Raw genomic sequence first — 26,964 nt, 5'->3', positions numbered from 1 at the left:
AAGCCCAGGACCACTGGGATGGCCTAACCCCAAGGGCTTTCATTGTCCAGGACAACAGAGCTGTGACCTCCACCCCAGGGGCCAGCTGTTTTCTTGAAGTAAGAGCTGGGGAAGTTGCTTGGAGGAAGCCGTTAGATTGCCAAGGATAGGAAGAAAAATAAACACAGCTGATAATCCACCAGCATAGAAACCAACGCACCTGCACGACTTGTTAAAATGCTGGAATTCTTCCAGGTCAGCCGATAAGCAGCCACGGCCCTGAGCCACCCTACCCCCAAAAGGGTCCCCCTCCCCAGCTCTCCTGGCCCCAGACCCAACAGTTAAAGGGGCAACACCTAGCCCAGAAAGGGGTCACTAGGACCTCATCCTGACTCCTGGACATCGATTCTGCAAGCCCTACCGCTTGTTAAATAGTTTGAACTTGACCCCTGGCTACAAGGTGCCTGGTCTGGACTGGCTGAATGGAAATGAACCACCGAACTCCATATTGAGGACGTTGAGGGTGGCAGGAGATCTGAAAGCCGGAGACGGGCCACTGAATCCTCTCCTGCACCTCCTTCTCTCTCTCTCCTCTCTCTCATCTCTCTCTCTCTCTCTCCCCCCCAAGTCAGAAACACTTGGCCCCACCGAGGCCTGCCCTTGGCCGGTTCAGAATGTCCCACAATCACGCCCAGATATTATTGCACGCTTTTATTTACAGAAAACACAGATAAAGCATTTCAATGTTCATTTAGCAAACTGATCCACTCTTTTTTTTTTTTTTTCTTTTTGGCACAAAGAAATATCACTGATGGACCCCAAGATCAATCAGAAACCCATAAGATTTATATAAGATTTATCAGCCATCGCTGGTCCAGGGGCAGCCACGAGACTCAGACAGACAGACAGACAGCATTGCCACGGACTGGAAAAAATAAACAAGGTCCACATTCACCTCACAGTAAAAACCTGCTCACCGACAGGCAAGGGCGAGCGGGAGGGGGCAGTTTCTCTGCTCCAAAGGGGGTGGGGGAGTGGGCATTGGGGGCAGGAAGCAGGATGGGGAGGGATTAGACACCATTCATAAATTAGAGAGAGGTGGCCTTTTTTGTTTTTTAACCTCTTACCTTCTGGAAGTAAGACAGTGCAAAAACTACCATACCCTGACCACTGGTCCATGGGAAAAGCCTCAGACGTTCTGTGGGTTGGGGTATGTATCTCTCCTCGTGGGCGCCCGTGTGTGTGTATGTGTGTGTGTGTGTGTGTGTGTGTGTGTGTGCATGTACGTGTGTGTATGTGTGCGTATGTGAACGTGTGAGTGTGGTGCTTGTAAACATTGTCACCATCCACGCGGAGCCCCAACATCCGTGTGTCTGAACGCAGTGGGGTGGGGGCTCTGCCCCACTCGCACCCCCTCTGCCCCAGCGATTCCTGTCCGAGACATAGTGCAAATTTCAGAGACAAAAAGGGGCAGAAGGAAGTGGAGGGCGGGCAGGGGGCAGGAGGGACACAGAGACAGGGAGGGGGAAATAAGGCAACAGTTAAAAACGGTCCATGTTATCAAAACCGACACCACGTGCCCCTCGCCCCCGCCCCCGGAGCCCCCGTCACGAGAAGGGGCGGAAGTCCCGCTCCTCCACCAGGCTGATGGAGGGGTTCTTGAGTTCCTCCTCCGACGTGGCCATCTTGTAGCCCAGCTGCGCCAGCACGCGCTGGCAGGCGTTCTGGGCAAAGGCCACGATGTCGTAGGAGAGGCGGAAGCGCCACTTCTCGGCCGTGGCCGCCGAGTTTCGCACGGTGCCGTATTTGTGCTTGCCCAGGGTGGGGTCGCCCCGCGTGTTGTTCTGGATCCAGCGAGCCACGTGGCTGTCCAGGGGGATCCCCAGGAACCCGTAGATCTCCTCGGTCTTCTTCATGGGGTTCCTGGCCAGGTCCTCGTAGCGCACCAGCATGTACTTGCCCTTGAGCCACGGGGGCCGCGTGAGGCCGGTGGACACGGAGTTGGAGAAGTCCTCGCACACCGTGGTCAGCTGCGTCACATCCAGGTTGTAGGGCTTCCTCCCGGTGCCGTACCAGAGCCGCCAGAGCCGGTACGTGTCGCGGAAGGTCTCGCTGCGGGAGGCCAGAATGCCACGCGGGTCTCGCACCAGCTGGATGACCTTGAGGTTTAACCGGGGGTCTTCAACCAGGGCCCGAAGGTCGTTAACCTCGGGCACCCGCACGGTCTTGATGGCCACGTGGCTGCGCTCGCGACAGGCCTCGGCGGCCACGGTCAAGTTCAGCACGCCGCACTTGCGCACGCAGTCCCCCTCCTCCAGCACCAGGTCGGCGGAGCCCGGGGGGTCGCACACGGGCCGAGAGCACAGCACCCTGCTGGCCCCGCGGCGGAAGATCCTGTCGGTGGTGTGGTTGACGGGCGGCGGCTTGATGTAGTTCTCCAGGAAGTAGAGGTCACAGTCGTAGAGGCTCCTCAGGAGGTCGCGGCTGGCGCCCAGCATGACCCGCCGGTCTGCGGGGCTCTTGCCCTGGGTAAAGCGGGGGATGAGCGTGTTCTGGACGTGGTAGAGGGGCTCGAACAGGTAGAAGACGTCCAGGTGCTGGTTGAAGAGCTGGCCCACGAAGGAGGAGCCGCTGCGCGTGGTGGCCAGGATGAGGATGTGGGTCTTGCGCGAGAGGTTGTAGGCGAAGGTGGGGCCCTCCTCGCACAGCCGCTCTGCCAGCCCGGCCTCTGCCAGCCCCGGGCACGTGTGGAAGGACTTGGCGGTGAAGGTGCGGATGGCCGTGTACTGGATGGCGATGGAGGCCAGCGCAAGGAGGAGGACGGCCTTCCAGGAACATTGCATGGCTGGGCACCTTCATGGGGCTGCTTCTCCACCATGCGGGGTCTGCGGGCAGAGGTGGGCAGCTCTCAGGGGGCGGCCAGGCCTGGCTGTCTCGCTGGGCCCCAGCCTGCTCCCTCAGAAGGGCTAGCCTCCAGGGGACCCTGGGACCTACCTATTCCTGATCCCTGCCCAAGGCTCACATGGGCACCTAAGGGCTGAGCAGCTTCTAGGCCAGACTTCACATTCTCTGGGGGCTCCTGGGAGCCTCTAGGGACTGAACCACTGACTCCCCACACCCCGGGTTTAACCTACAGAATGCTGCACGGGATTCCCATCGGGAACCTTGAGCTCTTTAGCGGGGCTACACTGTGCAAGAAGCAGGCTTCCCTGGCTCACACTCAGGGCCCCAGGTCCAGCCTCAGGCCATTCCCCTGCCACTGCCTGTCACCCCCGCCAGCATCTCCTGGGCCCGCCTGCATCTTCCACCCCCGTGAGCAGGCACCTGGTCCCCTGCGGGGTACTCTCCCCCCATCTCCTGCTCGGGAGGAAAAAGTGCTCATGTCAGATGCCTCCTCCTGACCCAAGCCCCGGCGTCGAAAGGACCCCTGTACACCATGCATATCCACTCACCTATGCCCATTGGGCCAGGAAAGGGAGACAACTGTGTCAAGCTCACCTCCCCAACTTAGGGATGTAGGTGACCGGCTTACTCTAGCTGAGGACTCCTGGGATCCCCAGCGGGCAATGAGAGCCAACTGGCCCAGAACAGGACAGGCCTGGGGCTGCTGAGAAGCATCCCTTCCCAGCCTCCAGTACCCTCCAGGTTTGTTTCTGGTCACAGGGGCAAAGGGTCCGGGCAGGGGGCAGATGCCCCCGCCCCCGACAGCAGAGTCTGCTGGCTCCTCCTCCAGACCCCTCCCCCATCTTCAAGGGCCCCTGCCATTAGGCTCTCAGCCCTTCTGTGCACAGGGGGAGCTCAGAGACCCCACTGTGACCCAGCAGTGGCCCCAGAGAGCCAGGCAGGACAGAGAGGAGAGGAAGGAGGAGGGTGGAATAGAAAGGACGCCTGAAGGAATGGAGAAAGCGGGCGCGGTGGGGGCAGGAGAGCAGGGAGAACGAAGAGTGTGCCACGGGTCTGGAGTGAGGTGCCAGCCCGAGCATCTGGAAGTCACCCCCAAGAGAGGCCGGCTCAGCTCCCAGGCCCTGGCGGAGGCTGGGGCTGCTCCAAGAGTGAACCACTCACCAAAGAGGGGCTGCTCCGAGCTGGGAGTCCACGGGGGCCGGATCTCCTGGCCTAGGCGGCGGTCCCAGCCTGTTCAGATGCCCCGTGGCCAGCGGACTGCGGAGAGAGAGGTAGGGGAGGGGTTCTGCGGGGGGAGGAGGGGTTGATCTGTCATCACTGCCCTTCCCACCCTTTCTGCCCTGTGTCCTGTGCCCCCACAGACTGCCTTCCAGGACCGGGTGACAAGGGCCCCAGCTGCTCTCCCAGATCACCGACTCAGGGCTCTAAATATCCCAGCTCCATCTTTTATCTCCCGGATCTGGCCCTCTTGAGTGCTGGGCCCTCCACCCACCTCCCCCACCCCCTTCTAACAAGTCACCTGTCCCTCACACCACGACCCGAGGGGCGGGCCTGTACCCCCAGCTGACCAAGAGCTGATGCCCCCCACGGACAGCCGCCCTAGGGAGGACCCCCGAAGCCATCACCCAAGGGAGCTTCAAAGAAATCCATTGGCCACCAGTACCCCGAGGCCTAGCTAGCTCTGTTCAGCTTTGGTGGCCAGACTGACCCAACAAGACAGAGCGCTCAGCACCGGACAAAGGAACAGTGTCAGAGTCAAGGCTCTCCCAGAAAATTAGGCCAGCGCACAGCCCCGATGGATTCTGCATTTTAAATCAACAGAACGACCTGACCCTTCAAAATCTAACTCGTTCAGTGATTCCCCAAGAGAGGTTTAGTGAAGTCAACAGGGCTGGGGAGCTCACCTCCAATCTCCAGCTGGAAATGGCAGCTCTGTCTAGACAGCCCACACGGAAGGGACAGCCAGGGAGGGAGGCTCTTCTTCGAACCACACCGGAGAGGAGAGTGGCTACCTAAAACTCAAAGCAGAAATGGACCAGGGAGTATTCCTGACCTTGATGCTGTTCACAGATTCTGAGTTAAAACATCAAGACTGTAGCGAGCATTATTTCGGTTAGCATCTATTGAGTACCTCCCAAGTGCTAGGCCTGCATTTGTTCATTTATTCCTCACAGGGGCTTCACATGGAAGCCAGTATTAGCTCCGTTTCACACGGGAGGAAACTGAGGCACGGACAGTGGAGGAACCTGCCTGAGCTCGCATGCCTGGTTTAATGCACATCTATCAGGTTCCCCAAAGCCCACGCTCTTTCCCTCTAAGATTTGACCTTATTCCTTCAGCTTCCACATACTTGGCCTTCAAACATGCATCCGATTAATGTCTCCAGCCCGTTGGTGAATCGGCAAGAGAGAGATGGGGCATTAGAAGGCCACAGAGGATCTGTAAGACTTAGGCCATATGCTCCTTCCCTTCGCTGTCTGGTCTTGTTGATCTACTGGCTCATGGCTGAGGGGGTGCACTTGTGCTTCGTGAATATTCTTCCCACATCCCACTATTTGGTGGGACTCCGTTGGGGCAGGGGCTTGTGGATCCTCACTCCCCAAACCCGCCTCGGCCAACTCTGAACACCATGCTCTTCCTTACGGCCCCCTCTGGGAGGTCAAGGTCTTTGCTCCCATTGTTTAGAGGGAGAAACTCAGCCTCAAAAACTAAGCAAATATGCATAGGCAAGTACAGAGTAGCAGGGACTTGAATCTCCCTGTGTCAGACTCTTCAGCCAGTGCTCTGGCCCCTTTCCCATCAGCTTAGCAGAGAAGAAACAGACCTGAAGGAGTCTGGGTGCCTCAGGGAAGGGCACAGAGGTGACAGTGGGCCATCTGAGGCTCTGGGGCCTACGAGTCCTATTTTAAATATAAAACTCCGGGGCGCCTGAGTGGCTTAATCGGTTAAGCGTCCGACTTTCGCTTAGGTCATGGTCTCGCGGTTCGTGGGTTCGAGCCCCGCGTCGGGCTCTGTGCTGACTGCCAGCTCAGAGCCTGGAGCCTGTTTCAGTCTGTGACTCCCTCTCTCTCTGACCCTCCCCTGCTCACGCTGTCTCTCTCTCTCTCTCCTAGAAATAAATAAAAACATTAAAAAAAAAATTAAATATAAAACTCCACTTAGTACCTACAGGGAATAGTACCGTGTCACCAGGTGGCAATAAATAGGGGAAGGATACAGTCTCGATTTTTGGGAACCTCCCATGGGATCAGAGAAAACCCACAACCCTGACCACACCCCATCCCATTCCTGCCTCGCTCTTTGGCAGCAGAGAACGCTGACTCCATCCACGGGGTTAGGTGAGGTGCCCAAACGGAACTGCCCGTCTGCACTGAATTAGATCCTCCTGCAAGATGCATCCCCACCCTGTGTAAGTGCTCCAAGACAAATGCTTTTAAAGAACAGGTAAGGAATACCATTAATAATGGTGTTATGTAATATTTTTAAATGTTTTTTAAAATTTGTTTTTGAGAGAGAAAAAGAGTGCAAGCAGGGGAGGGGCAGAGAGAGGGGAGGACAGAGAGAGGGGGGGTACAGAGAGAGAGAGGGGGACAGAGGATCTGAAGCAGGCTCTGTGCTGACAGCAGAGAGCCCGATCCAGGCAGGGCACGAATTCACAAATGATGAGATCATGACCTGAGCCCAAGTCAGACGTGTCACCAACTGAGCCCCCCAGGCGCCCTTGCTACGTAATATTTTTAAGTTATTTAAGGGTGTGCAGCTGCAAGGCCATTTCATTAGCATGTACACCCTTTGTTCTTATTCATAAAGATCTGTCAGAGCAGATCGGGCCGTTCTGGGAAGCACGGAGGGGAGAAAACACAAAGGAAGGCACATGCTTCCTGGGCATTCACGATGTTTATTCCGGGCCAATGCTCCTCACGCCTTCACACGAACCCTGTGTGGTTGATAATTGCCATATCCCCATTTCACAGATAAGGAAGCAGAGGCTCTGCCGGATTCCATAACTTTCCCAAGCTCACACTCCCAGGAAGAAGCAAAGCCAGCATCCCAGTCCAGGTGGTATGCTCTGGAGCCCATGCTCGAATCCTCCTCCCTGACCCACAACATTTAACCCCCTCTGGTCCCCACCAAGACAGGAAACAGAAGTCTCGAAGAGATTTCACTTAACTCTAAGATTCTGGTACCAAAAGGAGAATTCACCCACAGAGGGGACCATTTAAGTGTCTCCCCCTTCCACCCCAACCCAGAGAAACTTAAGGATTAATTTAAGGATTAAGTTCTAATCCCAACCCAGGATTAGAAATGGCTGCCTTGGCTAAAAACTCAGAGGTAACTGAAGCATCCCGATGTTATAAACCCCTAAGAAAGTGGGGCTCAGTTTCACAGGTCTAGCCTGAGCACCAACGAGCGGACTGTGTTCAAAGGCCCAGCCACAAGCCATTCCCCTGTCTCCCAGGAGGGCAAAGCGAGGGCATGGGAACAGGAAGATGAGGAAAGTCAGACCCTCCTGGAAGTGCCCGTGTCTCCTACCAGCCTGGCAGAGCTGGGCTCAGGGCCGGCCAAGTGTCCTTGGTATGCCGGAGGCATCTGCCCTGGAAACCAGAGGCCCCCGGGCCAGGCCCTGCAGTTCCCAGGGGAGCCCTGGCCACTGCGAGGAACTCTTCAATGCCCTTGTCCTCCAAACCAGACTGCGAGCCCCACGGCCCCTCCCTGGGCTTTGAGCAGCCCTTGGCATGGCCTTCCTCCACCTCTCGGGAGGCAAAAGCCAGACAAACCTTAGACGCAGGAGCCCAGAACCTGTAACTTCTGTTGGAAGGCAGGGGAGCTGGTGAACTCCCAGCAGAAAGCTCAGACTCCAGGGTCAGCCACCGTCAGACTAGGGGACACATTAGGGCACCCGGTGGGAGTGAAAAACACCTCTGCATTAGAGAACTGTAATTCAGAGCTCAGAGCTCAAGCCACACCCTTCTGGGTATCACATAGCAGGTGTGTGGACCTGGATTCACTAGCTTTTTCTGGGCCTCAGTTTCTCTACCCATAAAGTGGGTATAACCATAGTAGTGGTTGTAAGAATTAAAGCATTTAGTCAATGCCAGGCACATAGAATAACAACCTCATGCTTGGGACTATGGGCTCTGGCCACGAGCCCCATGGATGGTCAGGTTTCTTAATCTCTCCGGCCCTCTGTTTCCTCACCCCCAAAATGAGTGTAATTTTAACAAGGCTGTTGTCAGGACTGATTAGTTAACACAGTGCCTGGCAGAAAGTAAGCACTCAATAAATACGTTAACTATTATCATTAAATGTCTTGTTTGCTTTTTTTTTTTTAAATGTTTTATTTATTTCTAGGAGAGAGACAGCATGAGTAGGGGAGGGTCAGAGAGAGAGGGAGTCACAGACTCTGAAACAGGCTCCAGGCTCTGAGCTGGCAGTCAGCACAGAGCCCAACGCGGGGCTCGAACCCACGAACCGCGAGATCATGACCTAAGCGAAAGTCGGAAGCTTAACCAACTAAGCCACCCAGGCGCCCCTGTCTTGTTTGCTTTTTGTCTCGGTCAGCCCCTCAGAACAGATTTCACTGACTCTGAGGATGAGGTAGACACTCGCCCTGACTGCAGGGTGCCTAGATCTCTGCCCACCGCCCCTTCCTTCCTCTCCTCTCCCAGCCTGAGAACTTTCCACCGCTGAGTCGCCGCAGTGGCTTGCCTGCTGCCCTCTAGTGGCCATGTCTTGTAGCGACACCTCTTAGCGCCGCGTCCTTGCTGTGTTCGGAATTCCTGGCCGGTGTGAGGATTCAGCCAGCGGGAGGTGATGTTGCAGGGTGCGGGGAGGTGCGTTGAGGACACCCCCACCTGAGCCGTGGCCTCTGCTCCATGCACCCTCTCTTCCTCACCCTGACACCAAGAGGCAAGCAGCAACAGGCGGCCTCGCCTCATCCAGAGGGCCTCTCCTCCGAGTCTCATTCCTGTCTGGCAGGGGAAGGAACACTGAACTCAAACATCCCAGGCAGGAACAGCCCGTGCTTTCCCTGGCTGGGTGACCTTGGACCCACCCCCTGGCCTCTCTGTGCCTCAATTTTTCCAAAGATCCAGTGACACTAAGGGCCTCCCAGCTCTGATACTAGGGTTCTCTGATCCTAGGAAGGCCTCATGCATTTCCAGAGTCAGGGCCACCCTGGCTGCAGGCAGAGGGATGCTCCTTTGGGAGTGGGAGAGCCCCAGTCACCTTCCAAGAGGGTATCAGGGCTGGCGGCTGGGCCCCATCCCCCTCCACTTGGTCCATGGAAACCCCGGTGGGGCCTGAGGGCCAAGGGGCTCTGCCTTCTGGTGAGTTAGCCCCCCCCCCCCCCCCCCACCGAGGCCGCCTGCTCTGTGAAATCCCAGGCAACCCAGAGCCATGGCATCTGCCTCTTCTGGGCCAAGGTCCCTTGGGAAGACACAGTCCCTCTTTCCAGAAAGACTCATTTGTACCCACAATTTTACTCACACAGTCAGAAGGCTCCTGGACCCCCTAAAGCCCACCCATGGGCACCTTGGAGGCTTTACCCCCTTTATGAGCAGCATTCTTCCCCTGCCCCAGGATTTTCCTTCCAACTGACCACACCAGAGAAGCCTCCACAGCTATGTATATACTGGTGTGGGGCTATCGCCCAAGATAAAAAAGCTAGAGCCAGAAAACACATGTGCAATAGTATATACTATCCGCCGCTTGTTTGTAAAAAGAGGATGCGGGGGGGGGGGAGGGGTATTTATATACATGCATATACAACCACGGAGAGAGCTCTCGCTGAACGGGTAACTGTAGATGCCCCGGCGGGAGGGGCTACGTACCCGGAGTGGGAGGAAGGCAGTTTACACTGAGCCTCTCAGTTCCATTTGAGTTTATGAACTTTCTGGGCTACGGCAAAGCCACCCGTGCAAGACCTGGAGGGGTGGGGCACTGAAGTCTGCACCAGCAGCCCACTGCCCCTCCTGTTCTGTCCCCGGGGCACTGCCAGCCAGCTCCCCCACCCCCACGGCCAACGCACCAAGGTCCAAGTCACTACCTTTCAGCTCTGTCTGTTCAGGCAGGCCGCTAAGGAGAGCAGTCAGCTGGTGCTGCCTGGCCACGGCAACAGCTGAGAAAGGGGGAGACCTTCAGGGGGACCCGGGGCTGCGGGGAGTAACTGAAGCCCGAGGTGGGGACATGACTCCCCTCCCAGCTTTTTCTTCCTAAAAACAGTTTGTGAAGCTCCGAGGAGATCGGGGGAGCAGAGAATAAAGATCCTGAACGATGTCTTTCTGACCAGCCTCAGGAACCAGGATGGGGGGGCCCAAGGCTCGGAGGCCCCAGAAACTAGAGCAAGGGGCAGGGGGAACTGGACACGGAGGGAGGAGTTGGCAAACAGACCTCTGGGAGAGACTGCAGAAAGGAAGTGCTTAATCCCTGGGTCTGCGGTGGCCAGCGCTGACCCACCATAGATGTTTGTTTAGTTAAGACAAAAACATATAAAAGAGCAAGGTTGAGGGGTTTTTTCTTCTTCCTTAAAAGAGTGAGGTGATGACGAAATGAGCAAGTGAAAAACAAGGATAGGAAAGGCTGAAAGAACTAGAAGCCAGATTAGCAGACAAGAGTCAAGACACTTTTGGGGCCAGCATTTGGATCAGAGCTACCTGGCAGCCAATGGGAAAAGGGAAATATTTCATGTTTCAGAGGAGCCATGAGATGAAAATGAAAACATCTGCTCAAGAGGTGCTCAACTATTCCTGACACTGAATCCAACACAGGGCTTCTCTTGAGTGGTCTCCTAGCCTGCCATCCTCAAGACCTCATACCCACCAAGTCCGAGGACAAGTTTCACGGGCATGTGTTCTAGAACATCCTTCAAGGTGAGCAGTATGCCAACACGTAATTCAGCCAATGCAACCTCCCAGAGAAGACTTCACAGGGTCCAGGATCAGCCCCTATGGTCTGGGTCAGCCCAAGGGAGATCAGAGGCCATAGCACAGGGGTCAGACCTCAAGTTGAAACACCGTGAGGCAATGGACCCTCTCCCCGGAACCTGCACCAACACAAACATGGTGTTTGTATACCATCTTTGGAGTCCCTGGGCCCCATGCCTATCCCCAGACCCCACGGGCAGAACCAGTACATCCTTTAGGCACCTTGAACTGGTCAAGTTCTTGCAATCATGGTTCCGGGCCGCCCACCCTCAGCAGAGACACTTGGCTGCCTTTTATGAGCTCCGGTATCTCCAGGGGTCACCCAGTGTCCATACATCATGACACTGAAGACACCCACGGGCGCCACAGGCCTCCTTGAAAAGTTACCCACAGGGGCGCCTGGGTGGCTCAGTGGTTCAGCGTCTGACTTGATCTTGTCTCAGGCCACCATCTCATGGTTCATGAGATCGAGCCCCTCATTGGGCTCTGTGCTGGTTGGGATTCTCTCTCTCTCCAACCCCTCTCTCTCTGCCCCTCCCCTCCTCATGTTCTCTCTCTCTCTCTCTCTCTCTCCCTCAAAATAAATAAACTTAAAAAGAAAGAAAGGAAGGAAGGAAGGGAAGAAGGGAGGGAGGGAGGAAGGAAGGAAGAAAAGTTACCCACAGCTGTGCCAGGAGGCAGGCTGGGTGCTGGCTGGGACCCCAGCTGTGGGGCCAGACAGGCCTGGGCTTGAATCCCACCGCTATGGCTTTATAGCTACGAGAACTCGAGCGAGGCACTTAACCTCTATAGACCTCAGTCGTCCGTATCCATGAAACGGGAAAGACAGTCACAGAATCTTCCAAATACTTGGGCTATGAGACAGAGCGTCAGTAAATATCAAGAGCCAGTGCCGGGCGCCGAGCAGGCCCTCACTGAGGAAGAACCGCGAGTGTGATTTGCAGGGACAGCTCCAACCTACAGGCCGGCTGTACTGGCCTGAAAATATGCACCGGAGTAAGAACAGATACCACAGCCTTCCCCGCTGAAGCGCCCGCGGCCTGTGTGGCTGAAGACACTTGCTGTCGGGGCTGCAGGGACTGCCTCCCGGGCCTTCTGCGGGCCCAGCGGGCTGGCGGGGTCCTGGCCCGACCTGAGGAAAGTTTTCTCCAGCAGTGGGGAGAGGGACTGGCCTCCCGGCACAAGGCTCCAGTGTGCCCAGCGCCTCACGGGGGGAGGATGAGTCAGAAGGGCCCGGTTCCCTCAGGCCGGTCCTACCACAGCCTGGCCTGTGGTAGGCGGACCCTTCTGCCCCGACATTGGGCGGAAAGGCCCCGGTTTCCTGTCCGCCCCCCCCCCCCCCCCCGCCCCCCGCAACAGCCACAGCCCCACCCCCTGGATACCGGGCTTCAGCCCATCCTCCCAGCTTCAGGGATGGGAAACCTCCCGCACCAGCAGCTGCTGCAAGAGGGGCTGGCAGATCGGGGAGTCTCCAGCCTGGACCCCAGCCTGGACCCCAGCCGGCCCCTGGGGATGAGGGGGGGACATGGGACAGGCTCACCTGAGCCCCTGACACAGGATGGAGGGGCCGCAGGAGCAGATCCCCAGAGGTGGCCCCAGCCCCGGCTCACATGAAGCGGGCACGCCCTGCAGGTCCCCTCAGTCACGGGTGAGGAGCAGTGAGGCGCAGGCAAGCGAGGGAGTTTATCTAGGAGTCTGTGCTGGGGTCAAGGTCCGAGCTCAGCTCTTCCCACAAAACGTAAGGCTCCAGGCCTCGCCGGAGAGTAAGAGCATCACCCAGCACCTGGAGATTAGAGGGCAGGGGCGGGCAATGCTGGGGCCCCGGTGGCCCCCAGGGACCCAGGCATCCACCCTGACCCAGACATGGGCTCATCAGACACCTGCTGACCGTCTCTAAGGAGCAGGTGCCTGGGGCGTCAGCTGAGGGATGCGGCTGCCTATGGCCCTGCCTGCCTCATTCCTGCACACACCGAACAGCTCTATGCCATCTCGCCACTACCCAGGGGTAGGGGGGTGGGGGGGTGGGGGGGTTCGCCCTCCCCAGACAAATAACCAAAAGGACGATTATCAAGAAGACTAGAAGAGACGCAATGGGTGTGCACATGCCTGGTGCAGTTTGGCACCCGAGACGCAGCCAAAACGCTCCGGCTAGGCAAGGAGAGGGAAGTGTGTGTTTGCTGGGCCAGAAAGCTCAGGAATGTCCAAATCCTTTGCAGCCAGGAGGACACCGAAGAATGTCTTTATTACTTCCTGGCCTGAGATGGTCTGGAATGGGGCTTAGGGTGTGGGCTCAAGACCAGGGTAAGGTCTCCCTGCTCCCGAATCCCGGAACTTACTGCCAGCCCACAGCTGGTTGCACGGATGCCCCCCACCCCATGCCAGGATGCCGGTGTGTCTCGACCCGCCACCCGTCTGTCTCCTGGATGAGAAAGTGATAGGGAGAGCCACCCGCTGGGAACATGAAGTCGGATGAGTGTCTCACCCCCACATCGACAGGGACCTTGATAAGACACAATGGCTGCTCGCTAAGGGTCTAGCGCCATGTTATGAACTTTCATGCACCACTTTGTTTGACCCTCTCCCCAAGCTTGGGACTAAGGACTACGGCCGTGTCACAGGTGACGGAGGCTCACAGAAGTTAAGTGACTTGCTCCTACAGCTCAGAAGCGGCAGGATGGGGAACTAGATTCAGGCTATGGGGCACTGTGTGTGTGGTCCTCACCTCTCCCAGGTTCTGCCTGAAGGCTTCCCCTCCTCCTTGCTCTGACCTCCTAAAGCTCTGTCTGAACCACCCCACTTAGCCGTGCTGACCCTATACTTATACCTTGAGTGGTAGGAAGCAACACAGCAGAAGGTGAAACCCAGGCTTTGGTTCCTGGACAGGCTTACCCTCCCTGAGCCGCAGGTACCCGGGGAGGGGGGGCCCACACCCACCTCCCGGGACAGGTGAGGGGCTTAAATGAGATGTTAGCATTGTGCCTGGTTCAAGGCAATCACTCAATTAACGATACCTATGAAATGTCAGCATCAGACTTGTCTTTCTGCCTCATCTTGCCTCCAAAACCCCCGAGGGAGAGCCCCAGGCCCTCGGTCCCTCTCCACCCTAGGTGCCCAGCCTGGGGCCCGCAGCACATTGCAAGGACTTGATGGGCACCGAACAAGCCACTGGCTCCCGCAGAGACCCAGGGAAGGAGAGAGCAGTGCCCCGCTCCCCATCCCAGAGGAGGAGATGAGCTCCCTGTACGAACCCCAGCTCACAGCCTTCCAGCTCTAATCAAGGAGCGAACACAAAGAGGGAATCTCTAAACATTTAGAAAACGCGGGAACTCTGTGCCCCACGTGGCACCATGGGGATTTATAAAGAACAAATCATGCCTGACAAACTTGATAGCTTTCTTGATAGAATTACAAGACTGGTAGATGAAGGAAATGCAGGCAGGGTAATATATCTTGATTTTTAGCAAAGCATTTGATACAGCGCCTCGAGTAATCTTACAAAATTAATTCAAACGGACTTGGCCCTAAGCACTTGTCATGGGGCCGAAAGCAGGAGGGGGCAGGTCCCAAGGGTCCTGGGTGGAGGAGGGGACCCCTGGGGGAGGGGGCGGAGGGATCGGGTTTGGGAGTGGGGGCAGGGCTGCCCAGACCCACCACTGGGTCAGATCTTATCTGACATCTCCATTAATGATCCTGAGAGAGGGAGTAAACAGTCTGTTAATGAAATTTGCAGAGGATATTAAATCGGAAGGTGTTGTGAACACCAATGAGGACAGCAAAGTGGTCCAGAGAGACCTGGGTGGAAGAACCTCGGCAGGAAACTGCGGTTTTGGCGGGGGGGGGGGGGGGGGGGGGGGGGGGGGGGGGGGGGGGGTTGGACCTGCGGGCTGGGCAGCACCTGGTGCTACCTGGAGAGCCAGGGAAGAGGGGAGGGCATTCCAGAGCTGGTGTGGAGCTAGCAGCAGTGAGAAGTAAGGCAGGGAGTGCCTTTAGGGAGCTTGGAGCTGAAGCCCACCTTACAGGAGGGGAGGAGGGGCTGCCTACAGGCCAGGGAGAGGATGGTAGCAACAGAGAGAAGGGCTGGTGAGGCAGACTCTGACTGAGCCATCACTGGTGCCCCAAATGTCCCTGAGATGCTGCAAGATAAGGACAGGCTCCTCTCCCAGCTGACCGGTGGCTCAGGCTTCAGCCCTGAGCTGTCCAGACTTGTAGGATGTGCTGGGAACACTTCACCAATAGAAGATCTAACCTGGGGGCAGGAGGAGGCCAGAGTCCGTTATCTTTCTGGAGAGTTCCCAATCCCTCTTTCATCAGGAGGGAGAGGCCTCTCCAGGATCTGGAAAAACTGCCCCACCCCAAGCTCTTCTGGTCCTCAGAGCGTGGAGCTGTCCTGTCCCTCTCCCTCTGGCCCAGTCCCAAGGAGGCTGAGGCAGAAAGCTGCCCTTCCATCTGGACTTGGAGGATTTGTTCCCACAAGCTCCTAGACAGGTGGGGTTTGAATGGGAGCCAGGGCTCTCTAGCACGGTGACGGGCCCTCAGCAATCTAAATAAATGCTTTGTGGGAGGAAGCAATGGATGGCTGGTTCCCAGCTGCGGGGGGAGGCTCTTCCAAAGCAAGAGGCCAGCACTACCAGATGTCAAGACCACCTGCAGAGGGGAGAGAGCCAGGTGACCGCACAGGGGGTGCTGCCCCCAACCCCCAGAATTAATCATGACACTTACTGAACATTTACTACGGTTCCATTATGAGCGCATTCCCCATTATTAATGACCTTCACAGCAACCCTACGAAGCAGGTGCCCTTTTCTCCCCATTTCACAGAGGATGAAACAGAGGCATAGCGATGCGCATCGGCACTGAGTCAGGAGGCCCATGGGAGGAGCAGCAGTCTGCCAAGAGCCTCCAGTAAAGCTGAGCAGCTCCTGATGGGAGGACCACAGTGGGTGGGGAGAGGCTGCCCCTCCTGTGAGGACCCTAGAGCCTCGCCCAGCCTCTCCCCTACCCCAACAAAGAGAGTTGGCCCAACTCCTGCCACACTTGTGGAGCCCGATTTTACTATATGTTTCCCTTCTCCCCCACCACCGCCGCGCTACACCGAGTCCTCAGAACAAGTCTGTTTCCATGGAAACCATACAGTGACTCAGGGCTTCGGGACCTTCTCTGAACCAGATTATGAATATCAAATGCTCCCTCCCCGCACCAGTGCAGAGTGAGTTAGAAAAGTAAAGAGAGAGCCACAGTGGGTAAGGGAAGGAGGCAGAGGCGTGGGCAAGGGGAACTCAGGGGGGTACAGCTTGCTCCCCCCACCATGAGAGCCTGGCTTCTGGGCCCTCCGCAGACTCGGTGGAGCACAGATGTACACTTCTGTGCGTCTGCAGCCAGCGCACACACAACCCCAATCTCAGCACCAGGAGCACCACCCTTTCTCTGGAACTAGGACCCTGTGGGTGGGGGGCAGAGGGGTACGGGGCATCTGCATCATTCCTGCTTGGGCCCTGAACATGGCAGAGGTAGCTGAGAGGCCAGGAAGGAGGGAAGCGGTCTGCAAGAGGAGCTTGACTTCCCATGCCGAGGAGGAAACCTCTGGCCAAAAGCATTGCAATGTTTAGCAAAGAGGGAAATTTGGATTTTAGGGGGGAACTGTGTTTCTGCTTTAAGATGAGGAGGCCGTGTTAAGTATATGTGCCAGGAGGGGAGTGGGGTGCATGACTATTATTCCAAAGCCCCAGCAGGATTGGGGGGATCATTAGCAGAGATTTCCTCTCAATAGCCCCCACTCTGGCCTGGCCTAGGGCAGCCCACCTGGCCTAATGGGGACAGTTTCTGGGGAAATGAAAGTTTACAGTGCCAGGCTCCTGGCCTCCCACAGGGGGCTGAGGCCCAGAAGGCACATCCGCCCCCTCATTTCCCCAGCAGCTCCCTGAAGACCCAGGAGGGAGGGAAGAGAACAGGTTGGAGGCTTGATACCTCCCTGGTGAATCCAATGTGTGAGTCATGACGGTGAGAACACTTGGAAAAAGAAACAGGGTCATGGTGATGCCTTTGAGTGTCCCCGGTTGCTGAGGACTGGAGCCTGGGAACGGCCTGCCCAGGTAAGGTCTCTGCCTAAGGCAGCTGGCCCAATTGTAAGGGGTTGGGAAAGCCCTGAAGGCAGCTACCTGGTACCTTGGTCCCCACCTGCTTGTCTACACTTCCCTTTGGCTTGCCAAAGCAGCTACTGTCCCAGCCAGAGTGCCTGCTCCCCTGCCCCTAATCCTAGGTCCTCTCTGCTCTCTGCCTTACCAGCCACCCAAAAGATGCCAGGCTCAAGTCTGTCCTTCGGAGCCTCCTGCTTAGGAGCGGTGTTTAAGTCCATCGGAAGGAAACCTGCACCAGAGGTGAGGTACCTAATCCTGCGAAACGGCAGGCCTGGGATGGGGGGAGGGGCACCCTGGGGCATGGCAAATCAGGCCAAGGTGCCACCCTAGGACGATCCTCAGGTCTTACCTTTTAACCCCTAGTTTCCCAGCAAGGGCCACCCTGGGCTGTTACTGTCAAAGCAAGCATTGGGTTCCTAGAGCCTGGGAGGGGCTGCTCCGGGGATCCTACCCAGAGAAGAGCAAGAGGGCGGTTCTGCCTTCCCATGGGGGGCTCTGCGCCATCTGGCTGCCCAGGCCCTATGGGTGCCCTGCTCATCACAGAGTGATTGGTGCGGGCTAGGAGCAGAGCTGGGGGGGGGGGGGGGGGGGGAAGCGGCGGGCAGCCCCCTGCCTCTGGATGCAGCTCTGGTTTGGAAAGTTGGTGGAGGCGTGGGACCTCGGGGTCTCGCGGCGTCTCGGCAGCNCCGGGGATCCTACCCAGAGAAGAGCAAGAGGGCGGTTCTGCCTTCCCATGGGGGGCTCTGCGCCATCTGGCTGCCCAGGCCCTATGGGTGCCCTGCGGGGGGGGGGGGGGGGGGGGGGGGGGGGGGGGGGGGGGGGGGGGGGGGGGGCGGCAGGAAGCGGCGGGCAGCCCCCTGCCTCTGGATGCAGCTCTGGTTTGGAAAGTTGGTGGAGGCGTGGGACCTCGGGGTCTCGCGGCGTCTCGGCAGCCCGGAGCCGGGCAGGTTGTGGGACGGTAAAGCCGGGGCAGCCCCCGAGTGCGCTCCGCAGCCGCGGGAAGCTGGGCGCCTCCGGGCCGCCGCGCGTCTCAAGTTTGCTGCCCTCCCCGAACGGGGGCGGGGAGGGCTGGGGTGGTCGCGGCGGTCACCCGCCACCGGCCCGGGGAGTCCCTCCAGCGCCCAACGCGCTGCCGTCCTCCTCCCCCTCCGGCCCGCACAGCCGGTAGCGACTGTCCTCGGGCGGAGGGGCGTCTCCCACCGCGCCCGCGCCCCTCCCGCTGCTGCGGCGAGGGTCCGCTCCCGCCCGCCCGGGGCCCGCCGGGGCCCGGCTAATACCTGGTGGGGGGCGCACCGGGAGCCGCTGCAGCGCCCAGCGCCGGCTCCATCCTCGGGTCTGGAGTCAGGCTCGCCGGGGGCCGGCGGGCGGCGGCGGCGGCATCGGCGGCGGCATCCTCCGCCTTCCGCGCCCTCCTCCTCGGCCTCCCTCCTCCCTCCTCTGCCACCGCCTCCGCGCGCCCCTCACGGGCCCCTCTTCATGGCCTGGGGGCACGAGCCCGGGGCGGCCTGGCCAGCGCAGAGCGTTCTCCCGGGCAGGGCGCGGGACCCGGGACGGGGTCGCGAGGGCCCGAGGCGCGCGGGGCCAGGGACCGGGACCCAGCGCGCCGCAGCCCGGGGCGCCGGAGGAGAGCAGCAGCCGCAGGCGCCGGAGCCTCGCGGAGCGCCCGCCCGCCCGCCTCTCGACCCGAGCCGGGAGCGGCGGCGGCGGCGGCGGCGGCGGCGGCGGCGGCTATAGCGCCGAGCGAGCGGCGGGCGCTGCGGTCCGGGCTCCACCCCCCCGAAGCCGCCCGCCCCTCGGCGGCCGCCCGCCCCCTTCTCCTCCCCACCCCTCCAGCGCGCGCCCTCGCGCTCCCCGCGCCGCCCCGCGCTGCCCCAGCCTCCAGCGCCCCGGACGCCCCCTCCGCCGGCCGGCTCCGGTGCCAACCCCCACCCACTTCCCCGGAGGGAGCCACACCCACGCCCCGAGGTTGAGAGGGTCGGCGGGCGGGCGAGGGCGCAGGCTGCCCACTGGCACCTCTTCCTATACCCTTCCAGCCCTCCCACTGAGGGTGCTCACCGAGTGCCCCCCCCCATTAAGTCCGCTGGAGCCGCCTGGCCCCGAGCCCACATGTCCTCTACCCCTTCCCCAGCCAGCGCAAAGGAGGGACTCCAGACCCCAGAACGGAAGCCAACCACCTTTAGGCGCCAATACCCCCAACACCCTTAGCCCATCAACCCCCCCATCTTTGCTTCTCAGATGTGGAAATGAATAATTTGCCCTGCTCCAGTTAAGCCTCTTGGGCGGGGGGCGCCCCTAGGTGGATTTGCTGGGGACGCAGTCCCACCCACTTCCCACTGGCACCCCTAGGTGGAAACGTGCCGCCACTGCCGCCCAGCCGGAGGGGAGATCTGCCCTCAGGGCCAGGGCCGGAGGCCAAGCCCCTCGGTCCTTGTTCTCCGCGCAGATATTGACTGAGCATCTCCCGCAAGCCAGGCCTATGTGGGCACCAGGGACTCACTGGTGACAAGACAAACGGACCCCTGGCCTCTCGGAGTGGAATGGAGAAGCAGGGTAAGCAGTCAGAGCACCACGTGATCAGCGGACCCAGGGCGGAAGAGGACGGCAGACATTCCCTGCCCGGCTGCCACCCGGCCTGACGGTGCCAGGGCCCGGTCACCTGGGAGGCCTGCTTCCTTATCCGCAGAGGGTTGGGTGGTTGCGGTGCCCGAACTCCTGCGTCTCTTCAACTCTGACCAAACAGTCATCTTTCCAGCCAGGAAAAACAGTGGCCTCCCTTGCAACCATATCTGAGTCTCTGGTCTGCGGCTGTAGCCTCTCCATCACTCTCCGACCAGCCAGAGAGCCATGGGGGACTTGCAAACTTCAGGCGCCCTGAGAAAGGCTTTGTGCCTGTCTTCATGGAGATACCAGTCCCCACTTTCCGGAGCTGCTGTGGAACACCAGATGGCAAATTGCATGTAAATGCACTCAGCACAGTGTCTGGCACACGGTAAGTGCTTAATAATTGCACCCTGTTGTTACTGTTATTGGCTGGTTGGTGTTCAGGGTAGCCATGGCGATAATGTGGGTCCTGTGCTCCTCTGGCATATCAGGACTCACACCGTCAAGAAACTCTCTCCACCTAGAACCAGATGGTAGGAAGGCCTCTGCCCCCAAGGCCCCGTCAGACCAAACGGCCATTTACCTTGGTCACAACTGCAAATCCTTCATTGTGAACTCCCCTGCCCCACCTCGAACCTGGCAGCGGATCCCCATCAAGGCAAGGTGTGACCCAGAGGGGTCCAGGATCGCCTCTAGTGGGCTTTCCCTCCCTGCCTCTGCCCTGCCTGCCCTCCTCCCAAGGCAGCCAGGACAGCGCCACCCCTCCGTCCTGATTTCAAGGTGACCAGATCTGTTTCCCAGCCTGCCCCCCACGGAGTGGCAGTGCTCTTGGATGCCTAACAAGAGTGCTGACCTTCTAGAAGCAAGGGCTTCGTGTTTCAGAATCCCATTTGTCCCTCTGTAGAAAACCAACCTCTAACAGTCCTGCGCTGAGCCATCAGAACGTTCCCTTTCACCCAGAGTTAATCCTTCCCCAAGACTTCGGCCTGACAAGAATAGTCAGGGTTTAGAGAACACCTTCTCTATCTCACACTCTCAGATCCAGCGCCTCATTTTTCAAATTCTGGTGTATTTCGGGTAGAAAGGAGGGAAACGTACATCTGGCTGACATGAAAAGATTGGTGTGGTTGTAATGTAAAGATGGAGTGGAATTTGGATTTCTTTTTTTGAAGAATATTTAAACTCTAAAAATAGACACAGGTCTTGGTGTTGGGAACACCAGGATTCTGTTTCCAATTCCCTGAAAGCTCCCGGTTGATAACAAGCATGACTGTTTCATGAGCACCTACTATGTGCCCTATAGTGTGGCGAGTGCAGTAAGGGGAAAAGAAGAGGGAGAAAACAGAAGTAGAGGCCTTTGCTCAGGGAATTTGGGTCCTACACGGTGAAGTGGGAAAGAGCCATTGCCGCAAATGAGATGAAGTACAAAATACGTAGCCATGAAAGTCAGAGGAGGATGAAGCCTTGGAGAGTTGTTCAGGGAGGGCTTCCTGGAGGAGGTGGCAGTCAGACTGAGGCTGGAGGGATGGATAGGGTGTAAGAAGCCAAAAGACCGGGAGAGCCTGTGAGAAGCAGCAGCAGCCACATTGAGCTAATGTGTGACACGACAGGAAGGTTAATATGAATGGCTAAAGTTGGAGGTCTTAGCTCCAGGCACTCTGCTATTTGTTTTCCATGGATTGTTTTGTCTCATCCACAAAACATGGATGAGATGAAGGGGGTGTTCCCATTCCCGTTTTACCAATGAGGAAACTGAGGCCCCAAGAGTTTAGGCAGCTCGCCCAGGTCTGCAGCGCTAGCGAGCAATGCGGCCAGCCCTGGAGCGAGCGCTCTAGCTGAGTACACTAACGGCTCTGCTGAGCCGTGAGTCTGGCTGGTGGGGGTGCGCTCAGGGAAAAGGAAGGGGCCAAGCGGCCCAGACAGAGAGGAATTTCCTGAAATAGGGCCCCCAGACCCTCCTGGAGGACTCTGATATGAAACATGCCCTTTTCTCTCCTCGGCGTGCAGGCCTCTGGGGTATTTGAAAATTGGTTAAGGGAATTGGGGGCTCAAGAATTCCGTTTTTTAATATCTTTTGCCTGTCCATCCAGTGGCAGGCTGGGCCACCCACCTTGTGATTTCAGTCTATTCTGGGAGATTGATGGCTCGGGCTTGGATTTAGGATGTGCCGCTGGGGTCCTCAATTTCCCCTGTCTCACCGGTGATGCTGACAAGGCAGCCAGCTCAGAGAAGATGGCTCCTGGCTCTTCCCCGGACTGCAGGCCTCGGAGCCCATGGCACCTGTAGAGAAAGTTCTGACCAGGATATGTGGGCAGAGGTAGACGGGCCCAGCCTCGGTTTCCCTCTGCAGCCTCAGTTTCCCTACAGATGATGTGGAAGGCCTCCTGCGGAGGAAGCCCATTCAAGAGAGAGGTGGGGGAACCCTAAGAGGCAAGCTCACCAACTCCCCCACTTCGTAGATGAGCAAACTGAGACTCAGAAAATGTGAGTGACTCACCCAAGGCCACACAGTGAAGTGAATTGAGCCTTCCGTTGGGTCCCCTTACTTTGCCCGAAGAAGACCTCTTCTCCTCTACTTTTGCCCTGTTCTGGATGAATTCCTCTTCTGGATAGATCATGGGACCTGAACTTCTTTGTGGTTGAAATAACACAAATATTTGAGGACCTTACCTCGGGTCAGATGATTGGTCCCTCAGATATATAGGATCCACTTCTTCCTCATAAGCTCCCCATGGGTCACTGAGCCCGGAGGTTGCTGGGCTTTGGCTTGCCAGCCAGCTCCTGGATTCAAAAGACAAGCTCATTTTGGCAAATATTCAGAGTTCCTGTTCTTGCCTTTTTGGCTTCCTTGGCCGAAGCCCCTTGAAAAGTCACCCCACTGCCCCCGCCCCAGGGTTTCTGTGAATCCCTCAAAAGGATGTTGTGTCACTCCCGGACCAGCCTGTCTGCTGCGGTTACCACTGGCCATCTGTCCTGTGTGTCTCTTCTTGCTCTAGAGCCTGCCCGAGGCCATGAGACTGCTTGAAGGAACCCCTTCACCCACTGCCTCGTGGGGAAGCTAATGCAGGCCGAGTGATGTACCCATGGCTGTCAGAGGGTGGGGAGAAGCAGCGTCTTCCCCCACACAGGGGCTGTCGGTCCCCAGGGCCCTGAAGCATATCTGCTTAGGCCCCAGGATTACCCGACCAAGAGGCTGTCCCACTGGTGGCTGCACTGTCTAACCTCTGGCCTTGAATGCAGACCGAGGGGCCGGGGAGGAGGGCACCGTTCCTTCATGCCTCCTTCCCTTCTGGAAAACACTCCCAGCAGACAGTCCCTCTCCTTCTCCGGTTACAGAACAAAATGCCCCAAGTAAATCAGAGGATGTCAACAAATCTTGGCCGGAGGGGAGGCGACGGGGAAACGCGGTGATTTGCTTCTGGGAAGTGGCCAAGCCACAGCACACCTGCCGCCCAGACCACCCTGGCCAACCCAGGGCCCTGGCCCTTCTGGGCCTGGTGGGCGGGAGGCAGGAGTGTTCTGTGTCGCTGGTCCTCAGCCGGTCCCCCCAGGCTCCATCGTCCTTCCTCCGGCTTCACGCCGTCCAGCCCGGGTCTGGTCAAGGCCAGTCTCATCCAAGTCCCCCAAAGTTTCCTGGAGGAAGGAGAGGTCAGAGAAGGCCAGATGTCCATTTCCTGCTGAGGGAGGAGCCTGCCTCGGCTGCCCTCTGAGGAAGAGGTCCAGCATAGACGTGGACGTCCCCCAAGCCACTCTGCTGGCCGCTGCCGCACACAACCCTGGCTGAGTGTGGCCCAGGTTGGGGAGAATCGGGTGGTGCTCTCGGGATCCCACGCTTGCCCCGGTGCTTCCCAGAGCCTGCCTGCTGGGGGAGCAGAGACATGGCCACGGGGCCCGTGTTCGTCTGGAAACTTCCTCCTCAGGCTCCCCACCCAACAGTACCCCACCCAAGACACTCAGCCACAGAGCTACTAGCAGACAGACAGACTGACCAAACGCAAACAGGGCCTAAGGAGGGCTGCAGACCCTGTGTCTGATCTAAACATAGGGCTCGGGGAATATCTCACGGGCCCTGGGGCTGGGAAGGTGGGGGGCGGGGAGGGTAGCCCCCGCGGGTGGAACAGGATCACGGGCTGCAATTAAAACTCCCATCCTGGGTAACCCCCAGGCCGCTCTTGGGCTGTTTCCATGGCAAGGGAGGCTGGCGCAGAGAAGACAGGATCCTGGCGGGGCTGGGCTCGCTCCCCTGCTCTTCCCTGCAGAAGCCTCGGCCCCTGGACTGGACAGTTCACACAGGGCACATGGCCCAGCTGAGGCCGGGCAAGGCACAGGTCGGGGCCCAAGCTCCGTGGAGGCAGGTGTCTGGGCCCAGGGAGCAACTGATGGGATGTGCTGGGACTTAGGGAGGCCACCGGGAACCTGGCCCAGACTCTAGGGACGTGGGCTGCCTAGAACATACCCAGGGACTCCAGTTCGGCCTCTTAACTGAGACAGGAAGAAATTGTCTGGTAAACCCTTGCCCCCACCCTCCAGGGTCCCCCCACCCCCACCGCCACCCCCTCACTTGCCTCCAGGCCAGCCCCTCCCTGTTCTGCCTTCTATTCTCATATCCCTCATCCACCCTCTTCCTGAAGCCCCCATTCCCTCTTCCTCGTGGGCGCTCCTTTCACGTTAGCCCCCACGGCAACCCCTTCCCCAGCCCTGGCTGGCGCCGAGGAAGTAGGAAGCCTTCTGGCACATTCCCTGCTGGCCGATGGTGATAAGCAGAGAGAGAGAGAGTGGGCCCTGCACTGGATCTTGCAGGTGGGCACTAAAGGGCATAAGGGCAGGAGATAGATGCCAAGACTGTCACCCCTGAGGAAACTGGGAACAGCCCAGCAGGGAGGTGCAGACTCGCCGTCACGCCAGCACACGGAAGTCCTGCACTAGGAAGTCCGGCTCAAAGGCACCCACGAGTCCTGCCTCCTGGACCAGTTCTTGGGGTGTGAGCCACCTGGCAGGGGAGGCCTGCTTCTGGGTGGTTCCCCGAGGGCCAGTGCAGCCCTCAGACCCTCAGGGTGCCCACATTCACGCACACCAGGAAAGGAGAAACGGTAAGTAAGCATTCAAGGTCCGCTTCCCTTTTCTCACCTTGTCCCCATTCCTCATCTACCCTCAGCCTCATCTACCCCCAGCGGGAGCCAAGGTGCCAGCTCAGAATGTACACGTGCAGGTGCCCCAGGCCCTGGCATTCCAGAGCCAGGAGGCCAAGTAGAGAACCGAGGCATGCTCTAGGCATCCCCTGACCAGCCCTAGGTCAAACGGAGGCTCTTTCCCTCCCCACTTTGGGGAAGGCGGGGAAATGGGTGTCCTGCCAGGTGTGGTCAGCCCTTGGTCGGGGGCCCAGGGGCACCTCCCACGGGACAGCCCATCCCTGGTCAGTGCCGTACCGGCTGGCTCTGGGAACTCAGCCCTGGAACAATGGAGCCATTCACATAGCCTGGGCTTTGCACAATGACCCTCTTGGTCTATCTCTGTGGCTAGACGGAGTGTGAGTGAGTGAGTGAGTGAGTGAGTGAGTGTGTGTGTGTGTGTGAGAGAGAGAGAGAGAGAATCTGAAGGTCACTGGTGAGCCCCGACAGAGATGAGAGAAAGAGTACCGACTAGGGATTTAAATAAGCCTGACATCCATCCTTTGTTGGGAAATTACTATGTGCCAGGCAAGTGAGTCCGTTCCAACTTTGTGCCCATTTTAAAGATAAGGAAACTGAGGTGAGTTGAGAAGTTAGAAGTCAGAATAATGGGAACTTCTTGGTGGGGGCATTGACTGAGAAGGGGCACAAGGGGACTTTCAGGACAATGGAAGTTACTCTGGGTTGCAATCACGTGGGTGTAGACATATGCAAACGCTCTTTGCACTGTCCGATTAAGATTTGTGCGGTTTGCTGTATGTAAGTTATATCTCATTTTTTTAAATGGCAGTACATCCATAGAATGGTACATTACCCACCATGATTAAAGACTAAGGAAGCTCTTTGTATACCAATATAGATTGCCAAAATACACTATTAAATGAAAAAGAGCAGTGGGCAAAACATTTTCCAGATAGTACGCAAACATGTTTTAATATGCTCTCTATGCATATCTGTTTGTGTGTGTTTAGATCATCTCTGGGGACACACAGAAACCACGGCTGCCCCCAGGAAGGGGAGTCACACTGCTGGACACACAGCTGGAGGAAGACCTTTCACAATAAACCCTTTTCTTGACCCATGGGAGTCGCTTACTCAAAAATTAAAACAAATGGCATGAGTGCCAGAGTTGTCGAGTCCCAAGCCATTATGTCCATTGCTTCGGTGCATTTAATTCCAAAGTCAAACGGCCGCGGCCCCGGCCTGTCTCCACACCTCAAACTCTGCCAGACAGCATGTGGCTGTGGCGGCCCAGCTGGGAGAAGTTCAAGGCTGGGCTCCACCATGTGCAACACCCACAGTGGCCTCAGAGTGAGGAGGCCGGCAGAGCCAGGGCTGCGGAGTAGCAGCCGGCATCACAGCCCAGCTCCCCACGGGTCTCTGAACAAGGTCGGGCGCTGTAGGCCTGCCCTCCAGCTGAGGGCTACTGTCCAGGCCCCCACCCAGCCCAGTCTCCCTGCTCTGCTGTCATTGCCTCGCGTGCTCCCCTCCATGGCATCTCCAGCACAAGGAGGCCAGCAGGTGCGCCCAGGACATCTGCCCAACTTGGCTGCAGGGAGGGGGGGTGCAGCAAGAGGCAGCCCCCTACAGAGAAATGCAGGGCTGTAGCCCCCTGCCACTGAGCGTCTGCTTCTCAACAAGTGCCTGGGTTCAAATCCCAGCTCTGCCATTTCCTGGCTGTGGCTGTGGGACGTCAGGCAAGTCACTTCATCGCTTTGTGTTTCGGTTTCCTCATCTTCGAAATGGAAAACGATGATGCGTCCCAGCCGTCAGAATGGTTGTGGGGGGAACGAGGTGCTGAGGAGCCGAAGCCCTGAGTCTGGAGCAACGCAGGTGTCTTAAAAAGAACTGCTCACCACCACTGAATGTCATCCTCTAGGCAGAGCCTTACAAAAAGTCATCGGTTGCCTCCCAGAAGGGGGTGACTGAGAGGGAGGACGTCGAGGGGCTTGAAAAACTGAGTTCTAGATCTTGAGGCCAAGAGGTAGGAGGGCTCACGTGGGGCGCTGGGGCCACCTTCAGGTCTCCAAGGGTCACCACAAGGAAGAAAAGATGGGAGTTCGGGAGGGTGTCTCAACAATGTCACCTACCTGATTTTGTCTTACCTGGTTTTGTCTTACCTGATCTTTTGCGCTCCGGGTTTTTGGGGCCTGTGCACACACCCCCTCCCCCCACCGCATTAGACCCTGCCGCAGGTCAGGCTGGACGTGACCTGGGCAGGTCTAGCCTGAAAGCTCAGTGGCCTTGGGCGAG

At 58.0% G+C, this 26,964-nt stretch overlaps 1 protein-coding gene and 1 long non-coding RNA gene across 4 annotated transcripts; one reads left to right on the top strand and one right to left on the bottom strand.

Moving 5' to 3' along the window:
• Positions 1-675: 675 nt before the first annotated feature.
• Positions 676-18,298, bottom strand: CHST1 (carbohydrate sulfotransferase 1). Of its 3 annotated transcripts, none has more exons than XM_039226705.1 (4): positions 18,220-18,298; positions 4,788-4,901; positions 4,045-4,168; positions 676-2,864 (listed from the first exon to the last, which is right to left on the bottom strand). In XM_039226705.1, exon 4 carries the CDS (start codon positions 2,820-2,822, stop codon positions 1,587-1,589), a length of 1,236 nt encoding a protein of 411 aa, XP_039082636.1. In that variant the 5' UTR covers positions 2,823-2,864; positions 4,045-4,168; positions 4,788-4,901; positions 18,220-18,298; the 3' UTR covers positions 676-1,586. The 3 variants fall into 3 exon arrangements, with proteins under 3 accessions (XP_039082636.1, XP_039082638.1, XP_039082637.1); XM_039226707.1 differs by having other exon boundaries at positions 4,045-4,140; XM_039226706.1 differs by having other exon boundaries at positions 4,788-4,895.
• LOC120228396 lies at positions 16,805-26,239 on the top strand. The gene is made up of 4 exons (XR_005527491.1): positions 16,805-16,897; positions 17,091-17,182; positions 19,386-19,931; positions 25,683-26,239. It is a non-coding gene; the product is annotated as an uncharacterized LOC120228396 (long non-coding RNA).
• The last annotated feature ends 725 nt before the right edge of the window (positions 26,240-26,964 follow it).

The sequence above is a fragment of the Hyaena hyaena genome, unplaced genomic scaffold, assembly GCF_003009895.1.
Source record: "Hyaena hyaena isolate Hyena2069 unplaced genomic scaffold, ASM300989v1 scaffold_23, whole genome shotgun sequence".
In the NCBI taxonomy this organism is placed as follows: Eukaryota; Metazoa; Chordata; class Mammalia; order Carnivora; family Hyaenidae; genus Hyaena; species Hyaena hyaena.
Note: the sequence above shows the minus strand (reverse complement) of the source record. Positions and strands in the feature narration are given on the sequence as shown.

Bases quoted from the DNA above. Each gene is read 5' to 3' on its own strand.
- CHST1 (XM_039226705.1), bottom strand. From the start codon at position 2,822: ATGCAATGTTCCTGGAAGGCCGTCCTCCTCCTTGCGCTGGCCTCCATC.